We start from the raw sequence: 17,494 nt of genomic DNA, 5'->3' as shown, positions 1-17,494 counted from the left end.
TCTTTTGACATACTTTTAAAAATCAGCTACAGAATGTTCTTATGATGGGAATTTCACACTCTTCTTTCAGGCTTTGAAAAAACAATTATCAAGGAAACTGATTAGTTCCACAATTATAATTGCAGTAATGATTCATATAAAGAAGACTTGAAGTTAAATAGTGTAACAGACTTCTTACAACTACTTAGAGGCTATGGGAGAGTACTGAAAGGATAAAGCCCCTAAGAACCTATAAAACTGTTTTTAGAGAGAAATGTTCTATCTTTCTTCAGAAATTAAATTAACTAAGCTACTTTTTACTTGGATGTCTAGAGACCACCTATGTTATACTTTACAGGGGAGAGTTAAGTTTCTCTGCTACAGCAGCTGTGGCAATAGTGTGGAAGAGTTTGCATAATTATAAAAGGCTAAAGTTAGAATAAATTGCAAAAGAAGTAATCTTTTTGTTTCAAGTATGCAAAATTGAAAAATGGCTTATCCCTTCCCTAAGTAAGTTTTTACTTATTTTTCTACTTGACAGATATTTTTATTTCCTTGGGTTAATGAGCTTGCCTACATTTCTTTTCTCCTTTTCTTTTTCAATTGTGGGAAATTTTATTTCTGAATGATGGCAATCACAAGGCCCTGCCTGTTTAAAAAAAAGTACTCAGAATCTATTGAGACCTTGAATTTCAATCAAGATGCAAATCAACTTTACTTCAATTCAAGTGCATAAACAAATATTTGTGCTAGAAATTAATCTGAGTCTATGAATGAATTAAAAAGATGTTTTCTTTTCAATAAATAAAAGGTAAGGTTGCTTCCAATATTAAAAAAAAAAACTGCTATGGAATATTCAAAAATTTTGCAGAGATCTTGAGCTAACTTTCCTGAAAAGATATTTGAAGGAAACTCAAAATAGACAAGAAAAAAATAGCCAGTTATTTTAAAATTTTCTGATGGCACACAAGGCCATGACTCATTTCAGCTCATTGGCATTGTTAAAATGCTAGTCAGGTGTTCAGATAGAAATATAGGTATTGATATGGTTTACATTTTACATTGTATTTATTTTGCAAGTTTTTTGTTGATTTTAATACACTAACAATTTGAAAAAGGGCAGATTTTTCAAGTTGCAATGATGATACTGATCTAATTAGAAAAAAAAATATTAAATATGTAGTTCATAATTTTAATTAAAAGTTTGAAATCTCTTCCTCATAGCATTTTCTCTATAAAAATTAAAATTACCCATAATACTTCAGAAAATACCTTATTTTAGATTTATTGTTAACTAAATAATTTTTCATTATTGCATCAAGATAAATCCTTATGCTGGGAAGCCTTATATTAAAACTCATACACTCACTTTTAAGTAGAATGCTTAAATGGACTTTTTCTTAAATGGACTTTCAAACCTTCCTGTTTACACACTTAAAAATATAAACAAAGTTTCTATAGATTTCAAATTTTGTAAATCAGCCTCATAGAAGACTGTTTGGTCACTATGTTAGGGTGAATCATTTAGACAGTATCTAAACAAGACTATTTGAAGACTAAACATCATCAGACACTAAAATAAATGCCTTTATTACATGTGTAGCTCAAAGCACATGTAGAGATGGAACTGAAATCAAGAATTCTAGCAAATAACTGGCTTAACAAGACGATAGGCAATAGAAGGCAACTTAAAAAGCAGATGTATTTTAAATACTGTATTTCTTGCTAAGTGCCATCAACAGGGTTGAAGAACCAATGTTTCTTCTATACTTAAAAATTACTTTATTACTAAGAGAAAAGTGGGAGACAGGGTCCCATTTAAAGGTTCTGAATCAAATTTTTGCTGAAAATGAAGTCTGGGGTCTCACATTTTTCCAGTCCAAGATTTCAGTTACATTATGCTCAACTACACACAGTGTACTATGAATTGGAAATAATTCATAGAGAGAAAACATAATTAAATTAACTTACCAGCAATAATGTTGGGCTTTGGTGGCATGCTGAATTCATACAATGTTGGTTCAGAATAACCCAGTCTGTTGGCAGCTGTAATTTGTACTTCGTAACCCATCGTCCACTGAAGATGCTCTAAGATGATGTGGTCTCTACTACCCTGAACTTTTTTCTCTAGCCACTGGTCTTCCTTATCTTTCTGTGAAGATGAAAATATTTGTTTTAATTCTCCCAAACTCTGGTAATATTTGTCTAAAGTCTGTATCTACAGGATGCACAAAAATATGGAGTTGCCTTTACAGAGGTTATGAACACTGAAATAATCTAATTTTGAAGTTCTGAGTACTTAGGCCTTTTGTAATTTTGACTACTCCTTATCATGTTTCCACAATGTGGATTTAAGGAATTTTGTGGTCAATCCTTTTAAACTTCATGGCTTCAATTTATTCTTTCCTCAAATACTGTTTTTTATTTTATAGAGCAGCAGGCTAATCACTTCAATAATAAAATTCTAAAAATAAATTATGTAAGAAGTTTATTTTATACAGACAATTCAATTACATTTTTCTCGATATTCATTCAAAGAAACTTGCCATTAAACCCAGTCTTAAATTTTTCATGAGTCTAGTTGTGTTTATATCATACATTAGTTATTTAATGAAAATATACACTAATTGTAACAGTACAGTAACATTTCACAAACCAGGTTGTATGCAAGAATTTAAAAAACACTGGGAAAGTATCAAGTACTATGTCTACACCTGTGAGTGGATACATGCAAATCTTTAAAACTGTGTTCTAGACGAAAAGGATTCTCATAGTTTCCCATAGTTAATTAAGTTAATTAAGGCATCTGTACAAAGGGAACAAATGAAGACTTAGGTTGAAAACTTAATTTTGGCATTCATAAACCTGGAGTTCTTACCTTTGCAATCGCTACTCTGAGTACATAATGCATTTACTTATTTTTTTATACAAGTAGAAATGACACGATTACTAATAAGTAGCAGAATAAAACAATATATATAGTCAAACAAAAAAGTCATCTTCAAAGGACAACCAATAACAGTCAGTAAGAATACATGCAGTCCTACTCTTATGAGACACAGAGATACAATAACATGGCTAAAATATCTCTTGAGAGACAAATCCTTGCCATCCGACCCATACAGCAACACAGACCCAATCAGTGGATATAAACCATACTGGAAAAATTAAACCCAAACAAACTTACAATACCTGTAAGTATAACTTTTTAGCTGCACACTACTCAGCATTTTATATTGAGGCTCTTTGCTGAACCATTTTGCTCTTTATTGATACAGGTTTCAGAGAAAACAGCATCTAATTTAGAGAGTTCAGGGACAAATCATGTTTCTTATGATTTACTTTTTTTTGTCCCATCTTCAGAAAATAAAGGACACACTAAATTCTCTTGTGTGCACTGCTGCAATAATTTACTTGTTTCAGCCCTGAGCCTGAAGATTTTTCCATACTGACTTTACCTTTTCATAAACTATCTTGCTTTTTCTGCATTAGCATTGGAATTGTCACATGTTAGTTCTTAGAATGATTAAAATCCAACAAAACCTGTTTCTGGAATATTTTCATCCAAGTGAAAGTTTGTTGTGGTGACAGACTAATGGAAAATATCAGAATGGTAGATCCATTACAAATCATGAAAAAACCACATACACTGGAGTAAAAAAAATTTGTTCATCATACAGTGAAAATAATATTTTCTGTAAAGGGTATCTTTCCACATCCTGATGGATAATTTCTATTGCAATCACTTGACCCTGAGTGAATCCACTCACATTGTCACTATACTAAATTACTTTTACAAGATATATTTTTGCACAGCACTGCTGAAATAAAAGGAGCTAATACTGATTGCAATATGCATATGAAAATGCTCCTTGGTGATATTAGGAATAGCAGCATTGTGTAGAACAGTATTTTAATGGCCGTTTATATTGGTGAGGTATGGGAGGAGTTAGAAAAAATACAGCTAAATTCCCAAGAATATCAACGTGAATCAGAAGTTTCATTCCCTACATAATCTCATAATTGTGCACAGATACCATGTGAATATACTAGGGAATTCCAAAGGGTTTCAGAAACACAGAAAGCCAAAACAGTATGCTGAATTGAAAACTAAATACTCAGACTAATACAGTTCCAGCAGAAAAAGGCAGCATTGCAAACAGAGATATGAGTATTTTGAAAGCAAACTGCAAAAATCTATGAGATGAATAGAATGAGGCTGCACTTCTGCAGACATAAGAACAAGTGAAAAGGCCGGTGTTCCACAGTTTGTTTGGGTGAAAAATAATGAATGAGCTGAAATATAACAGGACACCTGCATATGCTATGCCAGAGATACCATAATTTAGTTGAAACTGAAACCAAATGGGTGAATTGAGATAAAGGTAACAAAGTCCAAGCCCTGAGTTCAAAGACAGAAAACTTTTTTGAAGAGTGACAAACACAAGTTAGGCGAAAGAGAAATAATGTATTTGGAAAGCAAGTTGTGTTCTAAACACAAACAGATGAAATCTTCCAGGGTCTGCATGTGTCTTCTTAAAGAAGTAAAATAAAAACAAAACAAAACAAAACAAATTAAAAACAACAAAAAGGAACTTCTATGCCTTTCATTATAGCTGTTATTTCAGCTATGTTGTGTTTTCAAGTACTTTACCCTAAGCAGAGCTCAATAATATCACATTTGATTTACTATTAGTTTAGAAATGCAAAAAGAGGGATTAGAACACAAATCATGTACACATTTCCATAATTTGCATGGATAAAGCTTGACACCTATTGTGAAACACCAGCACGTCATCATGTGTCTCCCAATCAACTTTGGAAGCACCATCAGCAGAAGAACCAAAGGGAGACTGGAGTTGGGCCCCATGAAAAATGATTAAAGAGTTCCTGTGAGAAGTGTGGTTGGCTGGTCATCTCTGGCAACAGACAGGATGCTTCCCTAGGGAATTCCCACCATTCCTCTTTCCAGATGATTCCTGGGAAACAATTTTCCCTTGCTTTACTGTCTCCCTTCCTATTCTTTCCTAAGGTAACTTTGAAGCTTATGTGTGCCATCAGCATTGGACTCCATCAGTGAAGCTTTGTTAAGTTGTCTCAACTGTCTTAGTGCAACAGCATGAAAAAGAAATTGAGGCTACTAAATCATAAAAATTGCACAGTGCCTAATACTCTGGAATACAGAAGAAAATGTCAAGCTGCTTATTATCTGATTGTTGTCAATAATTCCTGCCCATAATATGAAGAAACTGATGCTAGAAAAGGAATATTCAACAGAATGAAATATATGATTGCCAGAAAAAAACTTACTGATTGCCCTTCACCAGGATGTAATATTGCTTTAATATCTTAAAGGCTGTCCTTCCCCCAGTTAAAAAAAAAAAAAGAAAATCTGTATAAAACTTAAACATGGGCAAATTAACTTTTTGAAGAAAAAGCCATTGATGTATAGATTGTTATTAAACATGCTCTTCAAACATGCAAGTCTGAAACCAAATACATTGGTCCAGGTGCTAATAATGAGGCTGGCAAGAGTTCCAGGAAAGCTAATTAAACACGACCAATGGGAAAGAGAAGCAGTCAACAGATAACACATAATTATGTACTTTAAATAGCATTCATTCTTTCTGATTAAAGCACCAGAAATTATTCTGCTTCTTTTGTTGTAGAAAGGCCTTTAATTTAGTCAAATTACTTTTTCAACCGGAGGCTCAAGGAGTTAAGGATTCGAGGTCTAAGGAAAAGCTATCTTCTTCAGTAACCTTTTAAATTTTCAGTTACTGCTTAAACTGCACATTTTCCTTCCAACAACACACAAGAAAAGTAATCCTTCATACTATAATATTGTACCTTAGTCAATACATGAGATCAAAATCAGATTTCCAAAAATTTTTGGGGTAGAACCAAAGGAATGTAGTTTATTTTAATCACAGAAACAGATTAAATTCCATATGTTGCTCGAATGCATTTCATCCAAAGAGTTTATTTTGTACTCAGTGGTAAATACTTAAAGACATTGTAATCTAACTAGGAAGTTCAATCTCACAAAACACTATTTTTATCTTGTATTCCATATTTTACTACCCTTGTCATCTTTCCAATTACTTTTCTTTTATGTCAGCTGTATCCATTGGATGGATAGGCATTTAAGAAGGTCAACTAAGATTTAGGGATCAGTGATAGCAGAGTAACTTCTGGTCATTCCCTCAGACTAACCTTAAGAGTGCAACCAAATATTTCTCAATTAATTTGGAGCTATTGATCTTCTTTGGTTATATTTAGCATAGGAGAATAATCTTACATACCAGGTTTAGCACTCGGATAATCCATGGACTGTAATCAAAAAGTTACATTATAGCAAACCTCAGGAAATGTGACAAAAACCAAGTTAAGGAACTGTCCTATTTTGGTAAGATTACAACAGATTCTATAGTTTATTTCTCAAAAATTTCTTCTTTGTGTGAATAAATACAGTCCATACTACCTTCCATTTAACATGCTTAGATATACAATGTTACAGTCACAATTTTCTAGACTCTTAATGGACATGAAATTCTGCTGTAACACCTTGGTAAAATGGGCCTAATCAGATAAAAGGAAGGAAATTTTTTTTAAAATGAACACTTTGGGATTAAACACATCACTTTTGCCAGTTCAGCAGTTACCTCTTCAATCCAATAATTTATAAACATAGTACAGCAGAAAAAGTCTTTTAGCTACATTATTCATAATAATAATAATAAAAAACCCACACACACCTTTTTTTTTTTTTTTTTTTTTTTTTTTTTTTTTTTTTTAATAGATTATATGCTGGAAGAAAGCCTGCTTTCTAAACTTGCAGATTTGATGAGAGAAAACAAAAACAAGGCTGTCTAGATGACAGAATGCCAAAAACTCCACTTGATGACTGTCTAAGAACAGAGATGCTCTGAAATTCATGAAATTCCCAAGAATGAGCTAATTATTTGGCTTTTGTAAGATGAGACTTGGAATTCATGCAGAAGATAGGAAATATGGCCAGGTAATTAAAGTAATTTACAATTAATATGGAACACTGCAATACAGCATTGTATCAATATAGATGCATTTATAATAGATTTAAAATTTTCTGTTCAAACAACCTTTAAGTGTGTAATTTTAATGTTTGCTAATTTACTGTGTTTTTAAAAGCTGAACACTAATGTCCCATTTTTACTATGAAACTGAAAAATAATATAGTACTCTTGAAAAGATGAATTTTCAGTATACCTTGAAGAAGAAATGAGTGTTTTGGGGTTTTTTTCAAGTTTTATTTTATAATCTGGCATCTGCAACCTAGTTACAAGAGAAAACAAACTATATCTTTTTTTAAAAAAAAAAAAATTCTGGAATGCAAACCACTTTGGTAAATTTCAAATAATACCAACAATTTTCTCTGCATTAAAAGCAGATATTAACCAGCATGATTCACTTATTTTGATTAAGTGAAATACTTACACTTCTGTATTTGACAATATATTCCAGTATGGGGGCACCTCCATCATCTTGTTTAGTTATGCTAAGTTTAAAACTCTTGCCACTCTCTGGTTGTCCATGAATTGAAGGGGGGCTTGGCTCCCCTAAATAGAAATATTTCATAAATATTTAAATAAAATTTAAATAAATATTTAAATAAATAAGAAAACAAAAAATACACAATAATAATAAAAAAATTCAGCAGTGAGATGACTTATTAATTACATCTAGGAACTTGTCCATAATAATATTAATCAAAATCTTAAAATCAATACGATCATTCCAGGCACTACAAAACAGCCTGTATAAGAATGTTAAATACTATGCTTGAAATATGTTTTAATGTAGGTTCCTCATACCAAGAAACAAAATTTTGTGAAGTATGAAAGAAATATTAATTTCTTTGAGACCTTCTGACTTCCAACACTTTTAAATGGAATTTCTTTCCAAAATCATTTAGTCATCAATTCAGCAAAGTTGGTAACCTGCTACTCATATTGAAGTTTAAGAGATGCTCTCTTATAGGTAAGCATCCATAACTTGAGCATAACCTTTAATATTATGTGAGATTTCTAATTTGAAATACTTTTTAAATTTAAAATAAATTTACTCTCCAAAAAATGTACCAAGTGAAATTAGATAAAAAGTTATCCAAAAATAACTTCTTAGAGAAGTCAATTTCAAGAGTAAATATAAAGAATAATACTTTCAAAGCTAAAACGAAATGTCTTAGTCATAATGAGAAGGTAAAGGTAGTCTTAAACATACAATCAAAAGATTAATAGCCACTTTAAGATCCTTTCCTAGCCAAAAATTCACAGATTATCTTTTCTATATGCAATGCCTATTACATTTGTTTAAAGGAGATCCTAAATGAACATATACTGAAGTGTCTTATTTTCAAAATATCTGTAAATGTGCATTTATCCAGAGAGATACTGTTCCTTTGGAAATAATTGTAATATTTGTGTTTAGCACATATTAAAGTAAGGATAAACTTACTTAGATCACAATGTAAAACTTATCTAGCCTTCTGTCAGATAACAGATATATATATATATATATATATATATATATATATATATATATATATATGTATAACGTCTTACAGTTGCTGTCATTTTTCCATCAAGTATATTGATAGAAGTAATAGGAAAATATTTTTTCTGTCCTGGAATATATTTAGAATATATGTATGCTTCAATGAAAAAGATATTTGGAAGCTGCCAAGTTACCGTTTTGGGACAGAAGAAATGTATAATGTAATGTAATGTAATATAATATAATATAATATAATAAATATAATACACTAATAAATCTAATCTAATCTAATCTCGCAGAAATATTTTCTGTTCTTTGTAGTTACATTACTTTTATTGTTCATTCCCTTAGGGCCAGTATTAGGTACACTGAGTAATGCCCCATTAAGGAAACAGTTCAGTTGCAACAGATTTATGACAGACTGGTCTGGCAGTAGCTGCTGATGTATTTCCACATGTCTGTTTGATTGCTACACACTGCCATCTGGTAGTTCCTTTGCTTTTCTTCTCTCTGTGTTTTTAATTTATTTACTGTTGTTTCTATTTAAAGATAATTAGAGAAAAATATTTTTTATTTGCCCTTAATATTTTAATCTGGATCTTTGGCATCTTGTTACTGCAAATACAGAATTGGTTTCATAGAATTTCTCATTTGCATGCAGTCATAGTTAAAACAATTCATTCTCATAATTTCTTTTATAGCTTAAGATTTCTGTTTGAGGGCTTGATAATTGCAGAAAAATAGCACTATAGTTCGGTGAAGAAATGTCTCCAGAAATGGCTGATTCACTTCTCTTAGATGTGGCTAATATCCTGAGTGTTAATGAGAAAAATTCCTTATTCCAGTATCTCTCATATATATCATTATTTGATATAATGGTTTTTGCTCCATTATATCAAATAAAGACTCTTCTGATTCTCAAAAATTTAAGATAATGGGATAAATTCTCCAATTTAAGTTCCCTCATACTTCTTGAAAGGGATGGAATAAGAAAACATGATTTCTGAGAAACAATATAAAGACTGATGTAATACACTGGGGAGTGGATTATAAACCTGAAACATGATCCACAGTGAATTATAATTCAAATCTAGAGATATTATTATAATAATAATTTTCATTTAACAGCACAAGTATTACTCACGGACAGGTAAGGTCTGAAAGATCTCAGTTTTGCTGTACTCTCCTTGTCCTTTCCCATTTACAGCAGCCACTTTGATTTCATATGTTGTATTTGGTTCCAAATTGCTCAGAAAAACCATAGCTAAAGGAAAGAAAAAAAAAAGGTATAAAATTTGATGAAGTAATAAATTTATAAAAATAAAAGCAAGACAATTTCATAATTTGCTTTCTTCACTTGTAAATTAACGAGTCTCATATTCTGACAGTACATTAATTTCAAACTCAGCTTTTTTGTTGAGTGCTAATAGTCCTTTTTCCATCTGCATAAAATCATTGTTGTGACTGAGAAAGTTATGCTTCTGAAGGAACAGTGAAGTCAGCATTACAGAAGCCACAGGCAACAATTGAGGACCGTGATGGGGATCAATATTTTATGTTCAGATTGTGAGCACAGTGTATTGGGTTTGCACACCCAGGTTTTGGTAGTGAGGCTGCTACAGGGTGGCTTCTGTAAGAAGATGCCAGAAGCTTCTCCCATGTCTGACAGAGCCAATCCCAGATGGCTCCAGGAAGGACCCACTGCTGGCTAAGTGAGCCCATCAGGGACAGTAGCCTTCTGTGATAACATATTTAATAATATAATAAGTAAATTGTGCATAACATATAATAAATATAATAAATATAATAAACAAGTTATTGTGCAGATGTATTTGTGGCCAGAGGAGAGTGGGATGAGGATGTGAGAGGAACAGCCCTGCAGACATCAAGATTAGTGGAGAAGGAGAGGCAGGAGGTGCTCCAGGAGCCAAAGCTAAGATTCCCTTGCAGCCCCTGGTGCAGCCTGTGGAGATGCAGCAGTGCCTGGTAGACATGGGAGACCATGGGGATCCAGAGATCCACCTGCAGCCCATGGAAGAGGCACACAGCATAGCAGATGGATGTTGAGAGAGGGTTTTGACCCCATGGGAAGCCCGTGATGGAACAGGCTCCTGGCAGGGACCTGCAGACCCATTCAAGGAGCCCATGCCAGAGTAGGTTTCCTGGTAGGACTTGTGACGCTGTGGGGGAACCATGCTAAAGTAGCCTATTCTTGAAGAACTAGGGTGACCCATGCTGGAGAACTTCATGGAGAACTGCTGCCCATGGGATGGACTCACTTTGGTGTAGTTCATGGAGAAGTATCTCCCATGGGACAGACTCTGCACTGGAGCAGGGGAAGGACTCCACTCCCCGAGGAACAACATGTGATGAGCTCATTTTTTAACCAGGTGACCCACCTGGTGAAGGAAGGGCTGTGGATGTGTCTATTTGGACTTCAGCAAGGCCTTTGACACTGTCCCCCACAGCACACCCCTGGAAAAGCTGTCAGCCCTCAGCTTGGGCAGGAGCACTCTGTGCTGGGTTAGGAACTGGCTGGATGGCCCAGAGAGTGGTGGTGAACAGTGCTGCATCCAGCTGGGGGCCAGTGAACAGTGGTGTCCCTCAGGGGGCTGTGCTGGGGCCAGTCCTGTTCAATATTTTTATTGATGGCATGGGTGAGGTAATTGAGTCCTTCATTAGTAAATTCGCAGATGACACTAAGCTGGGAGTGTTGATCTGTTGGAAGGTAGGAGGACGCTGCAGAGAGATCTGGAATGGTTGGATGGATGGGCAGAGTCCAACAAGATGAAGTTTAATAAGTCCAAGTGCTAAGTCCTGCATTTTGGCTGCAATAACCCCCTGCAACATTATAGGCTAGGGACGGTGTGGCTGGACAGTGCCCAGACAGAAAGGAACCTGGGGGTTCTGGTGACAGCAGCTGGACATGAGCCAGCCCTGTGCCCTGGTGGCCAAGAAGGCCAATGGTCCCTGGCCTGGATCAGGATGTGGCCAGCAGGAGCAGGGAGCTCATTCTTCCCTTGTACTCGGCACTGGTGAGGCCACACCTGGAGTGCTGTGTCCAGTTCTGGGCCCCTCAGTTTGGGAAGGACGCTGGGACACTTGAACACATCCAGAGGAGGCAACGAGGCTGGTGAGGGGCTGGGAACACAAACCCTGTGAGGAATGGCTGAGGGAGCTGGGGTTTTTTAGCCTGGAGAAAAGGAGACTCAGAGGTGACCTAATCACTCTCTACAACTCCTGAAAGGTGTTTGTGGTCAGGGGGAGGTTGGTCTCTTTCTCCAGGCAGCAACTGACAGAAGGAGAGGACACAAACTCAAGCTGTGCCAAGGGAAATTTAAGCTGGATGTTAGGAAAAGGTTTTAACTGGAAGACTGATAAAGTACTGAAATTATCTGCCTGGGGTAGTGATAGAGTCACCATCCCTGGATGTGTTTAAAAAAAGATTGGGTGTGGCACTTGGTGCCATGGTTTAGTTGAAGTGGTGTTAGGGCATGGGTTGGACTCAATGATCTTGAAGGTCTCTTCCAACCCAGTGATTCTGTAATTCTGTGACCATTATCACCATTCCCTGTCTCCCTGTGAGGGAGGGGGGTAAAGCTGGGAGGGAAGGACAAGTGGTGGGAAGGTGTTTTTAAGACTTGTTTTACTTCTCATTATCCTGCTCTGATTTTGGCTGATAATATATTCAATAATTTCCTCAAGCTGAGTCTATTTTGCCCATGATGATAATTGATGCAGGAACCTCTCCCCGTCCTTATCTCAATCATGAGCCTTTTTTTACACATTCTCTCCCCTGTCCAATTTCACAGGTGAGGGATAGAGTGGCTGTGATGGTCAAGTGGTATCCAGCCAGGGTCAACCCATCACACACAGGAGACATGAATATGACAAAAAAAATTATGGAATTTTTCCATCCTCCTTGCTGGCACATCATGTGTGTTCCATCCACCTTCATACAGTTCATAACCTGCCATTTTTCCTTCTTGGACAGCAGTATCATCTGTTGTTGATCTACACTCCAAAATGCATCTACATGCACATTGATGGTGACTTTCTGGTGCTCTGGTCTGCCAGTTCAACAATGAGTTCAAGACGTAAAATGAAAGGTGCCTATGATGGTCAAAGCAAGAGATCTGAGTTATCTACTGAGGACCTAATTCTCTGAGAGAGAATTAGGCAGGTTTGCACATATTTCAGAGGAGGTATATGGAAATACATAAATTAAATGTAATAGCAATAATTAAATTATAACAAAAAAAGAAACAAACAAACAAAAAAAAAAAAACAACCAAAAAAACCAACTTGGGAAGCAAAGGGATGGGAACTTAGGACATGATTTCAGAAATGAAGTCTGAACTCTTGACAGCGGTCATTCACAAAAACCTAGCCTTATGATTCTATCTAAAGATGCCATTTGAAGCAGGAAACAGTGGTAAAGCTTGCCAAAAAACACTAAGAATCCAATAGTAAATCTAGAAGTAAAATTATCTAGAAGAAAACTAATGTTGGACTCTAGAAACCTTTTTGGGAATACGTTATCAACTATATCATAATACTGTGCTTACTAAAGAGCAATACTGAGTATGCACTTGGAAATGTGGATCCATGAAGAGCTCTCGGAGCATTACCCTGCCTTTAGAAGAAAGATTCCTTTTATTGTCTCTCCAGCAATTGCTTGCTTGCTGTTTGCCAGCTCTGTAAAGAGCTCTCCATATGTCAGATTCCTACTGTGGAATGGATGGAAATTAGGTGGACTTGACTAGGAACACAGCAGCACTTGTCTTGCCCAGGAAAGCAGGGGCTGTAACGTTTTACAAGTGGCTGTAGAAAGGTAGAATGTTAAAAAGGAGCCAGTAGTATCTTTCACAGTCCCTAGGGGGCCAAATTTTTTCATTATAAAAAAGTATTTTTTTTTAATTGCTTTAGGCTTCTTTACAAGTTATATATTCAATGAAAGCATAATTGTTTTTATCCATTGTTTCTTTGTTATTCTTTTTAGTCCAGATTTATTAGAATTTCTATTTCTTTAGTTTCTACAGCAGTCTGTCAGAGTTCCCATTAAATGTGAAGCCAAAGGGATTTTATGAATTTGGAAAAACAGTAATTTCTACATTTCACACTCTGTTAAGGGCATTTTGCATGAATTTGCCATTGAAACATAACTGTTTTCTTGTAAATGGAGCAGTGGAATTGTATGTCTTCCAGCACATTTTAGCTTTATCATTTTATGAGATTTAAAAAATATTGAAATCTAAAGTATAATCATGTCATGAAAAAATAATGTATCATCATGAGAATAAGAATAGAATTAGGAGATATAACATTGAGTTCTGTTAAGATTGAATTTAAAACTTAACTAAGCAGTAGCAGTATTTGACTTGCCTTTCAGCCATGATTACTTTCCAAGGATGAATAATTTCACTGAAAATAAACCTTAAGGAATATGAAATATTAGTGCTACTGTAAATGTTTTTAAAATTTAAACAACATAAAAGCATGACTATGAGTCTACATTTAAGAAAATGCAAATGTGAAACCTAAGGATCCGATTTTCTAAACACTCCTGGGACCTATAGATATGGAAAAAATTACTTATATATGCAGTATTTAAAGAATCAGTGTTACTTTAGAAACCCCTGCACAGAACTATGCATCTAGATACAATGACTTTTGCAATTACATTTGAGGAATAAAATTGTCTCACAGAACACAACAAAAGTGCAGGACTGAAGAGTAGTCTAAGAGAAATTAAAATTTCACTGGTTGCTTGAAGTTGAGATTGGAAGAAAATACTACATAAACAAAATTTTTAATAATGTGTGTATCTGTTGTTTAAGTATAAAATCACTTTATTTCTCTTTCCATATACAAAAAAAAAATTCTCACAGGAAAATAGTCCTGGCTACAATTGATATTTAGATTTCTTTCACATTTAGTGCATAAATGTGAAAAGAACCTGTCCACTGCACACTGTATGTGTACATCATGCCATTGGCATATTTCTTGATGGATATCAAGTTCCAGATATACTGAAAGTAAAATCCCTTTCATTCAGAATATCACTTGAGATTTTCCAGTTTCTTTTAGCTGTTATATCAGTAGACATTATCTTTCTAATCATAGTATCTGTGAGCTTTAGCTGGAGAATTCAATTTTGTAGATTGGTTTTGCTGGGATATTCACATAGTGACTGGTTAGATTGAGGAGTGGATTTGTAAGGAATACTCCAAAGAGAGAAAAGCAGAACAGTGGGAGAAAAGCAGAACAGTGTCTCTTGTGAACTTCCCGAATTAAATAAATTATCTAATTTAAGTTAGTAAATTAATAAATTAATGAATTAATAAATTAATATAATGCATTATAGCTCAGAACTTAGTGCTATCCATTTATAAGGATATATGAGGTTTTAAGTCAGGCACCCTCGAAGGACATAAAGACACAGGATGTTACCAAGTATATTGGTTTTAGTTTAGGATTATATTAAGGCTTTAATACAAAATTATTAATATTTTTGACGAGGTATGCATTGAATATTGTTGCTTGTTTGGTTGTTTTTTTTTAATTCTGTCAACCAGAAATTAAAATAAACACAACAACAGAAAATAATTAAATCTTATTGAATAAAAAAGTAAGTTTAACCTATTATGTGATAATAGGTTAATCCTAATGTTTAAGCAACATTAAGCATACTGTCTTTTTTATTATACAGATTCTTGTAATTTTCAAGCAAATCTAATAAATTTTAAAAAAACTAACACAGTACAGGAAAAAAACAAACAAGTATATGTTACATAGAAAAAAAATGCAGAACTTCATACTATTTAAAATACAGCTTGCAAGCATTTCATCTAGAAAAGTTCCTTTTATTGTTGCAGAATTTTAACTGCTGTCAAAATGAACCATGGGAAAGCAACATCTAACACAAGATTTTCTGTGAAATAAATTGTACCATAAATCCAAGTCAGTAAAACCAAAACAAAATTCCCCAGCTGCTTCTCTGGTCCAGGGTAGGTTGTTTATGTTACTTTATTACAGTAGAATGAGAGGAAAAATGTCTGGCATATTAAATTGTCTCTTCACTGAAGTAATCTGCCTCAGAAACCTTCTAAGAATTGTGATATATTACATAAACCATCACCAAAGAAAGGAAGGTTAGAGGAACTGGCAGTACAGTTCCTCTACATTAATCCCAAAATGGATCTTATACGAGGTTAATTAACAGAAATACCACATTGTTACATTGCTCATATTGGAGAGGTATCTGCTGCATAGAACAATGTTATTCCAATTCCAAATTCAGACCCTTGAGGATGTCAGATCTAACTGAAGAAAGACATAAATTTACTTTGAAACAAAGTAGCTGAGACATATTGTTGCTGAAATAACAACTTCACGCCTATATATCCGAGATTGTGGTGGCAGAGTGAATTTTCTGTCAAAGAAGCATTATAGATTTGAGGATGGTTTGGGTTTTTTTCCTTACTTCTCTCCCTTTAATCTGAATCTGTATTACTACAGAGAATAAATGCAGCCTGACTATTGTGCATGCTAATAAGTGGAGTGTTTTGATTTAACAGCACTCTGCTGCACCTATTACTCATTATTTTACTACTCTCAAGGAAAAACTGAGTCCCCTGGAAATACCTGAATCTCTTTCAGAGGAGAAAAACAAAAAATAAATAAAATAAAATAGTATTTTTATGAAGCTTAAGCAGGTTTCTCTTTGTGATGTTGATTCATGTTCTTTTAAAGGCGGGGGAAAAAGTCATGGGAAGACATCAGTGAGCAACTTTAGTTACTAAAGTAATAAGGTTCTGTACAAATGTCTGAGATTCTTGTAGATGTCACAGAATATGAGCAACTTTGCCCAAAATCTGTCTGCTTGGGATGAGCAACAACTGTTTTGTTTATTGCATGTGTTTGCACAGTAGGAGGAAGAGTATAAAACCTCTTTTTTCTACCTAAGCTCACAGTTAGCTCACAGAAATATTGACAGAATGAAGTTAGAAATTGCCATGGGGGAAAATAAAAAAGCAATTTTGCTACACAATAGCCAAAATGTTAATTCATATGCAGAAAACAGCCAGGCTGTCTCAGTTCCATCTGTCTACATTCCCCAAATAACAATTAATTTAATAAATACTCATTCAAGCATCTGGCTATAAATGTCAGAATTCAGCTAACACAAATAAATTAACTTTAATAATGAAAATATTTTAAGTTGCACATTCTATGAAAAAAAGATAATGGTAGCAAATCATATTGTCATTAAAATCATTGCCATAAATTTGAGACAATATTTAATTTTATCTAAAACACCAGAAACAAATGTAACCATTTTAATAATTGGATAAAAAGATTCTGTTCCCAGAATTTCCATCATTCTTTGCACTATAATGTATAATTACTAAATTATTTTGGAATAAAAGTATTAATGGTTTAACAGTGAATACAAATAATAACCCATGAATAAAGATATACAGTGTAGTAGATAAGGTATAACTAATATAATCTAATGTTCACTAACACGAGTAATTTCTTTACAAAACACTTTTCAGTAGCTGACATTAAAAATGCATTTGAGAAAAATGGCTTTAATATTTTTATTTATATTGATATATAACACATTAAAAACAATAATCCTGTTAAGCTCCTTTCTTCCATGTATTTAATTTTTAATTTTATTGGGCTGGATTTTGAGATATTGCTATATAAACTGAACCAAAAGTAGCATCTCTATTGTATATTTCCTTGACTACCTTTATGGTGACCAAGCCAGCTGCTTAATACCAAATCCTTAAAATTGCAGTCAACTTCCATAAAAGGCACTTGTAGATATTAATGGAAAGGGGAATGGAAGTCAAAGAATAGGAAAGTGAAAAGAGAGAAGGAAATGGAAGAGGAAAAGGAGAGGAGAAAGAAAGAAAGAAAAAATGGGCAATTAAAAACTTCGTAAGTACCACAAATATAAAGTTCA

The 17,494-nt window shown here is 34.1% G+C and overlaps 1 protein-coding gene across 1 annotated transcript in view; it reads right to left on the bottom strand.

Annotated features, from left to right (window-relative positions):
• The window catches only part of NCAM2 (neural cell adhesion molecule 2), a 281,301-nt gene that overhangs the window by 28,754 nt on the left and 235,053 nt on the right, over positions 1-17,494 (bottom strand). Inside the window, exons 13-15 of the mRNA XM_086883383.1 lie at positions 9,659-9,778; positions 7,456-7,577; positions 1,951-2,131 (exon numbers count right to left, since the gene is read on the bottom strand). Coding sequence (XP_086739509.1) covers positions 1,951-2,131; positions 7,456-7,577; positions 9,659-9,778 — 423 coding nt within the window. The remainder of the gene's footprint in view (positions 1-1,950; positions 2,132-7,455; positions 7,578-9,658; positions 9,779-17,494) is intronic.

Source organism: Cyanistes caeruleus, chromosome 3, assembly GCF_971803275.1.
Source record: "Cyanistes caeruleus chromosome 3, bCyaCae1.hap1.1, whole genome shotgun sequence".
NCBI classification, from domain to species: Eukaryota; Metazoa; Chordata; class Aves; order Passeriformes; family Paridae; genus Cyanistes; species Cyanistes caeruleus.
Note: the sequence above shows the minus strand (reverse complement) of the source record. Positions and strands in the feature narration are given on the sequence as shown.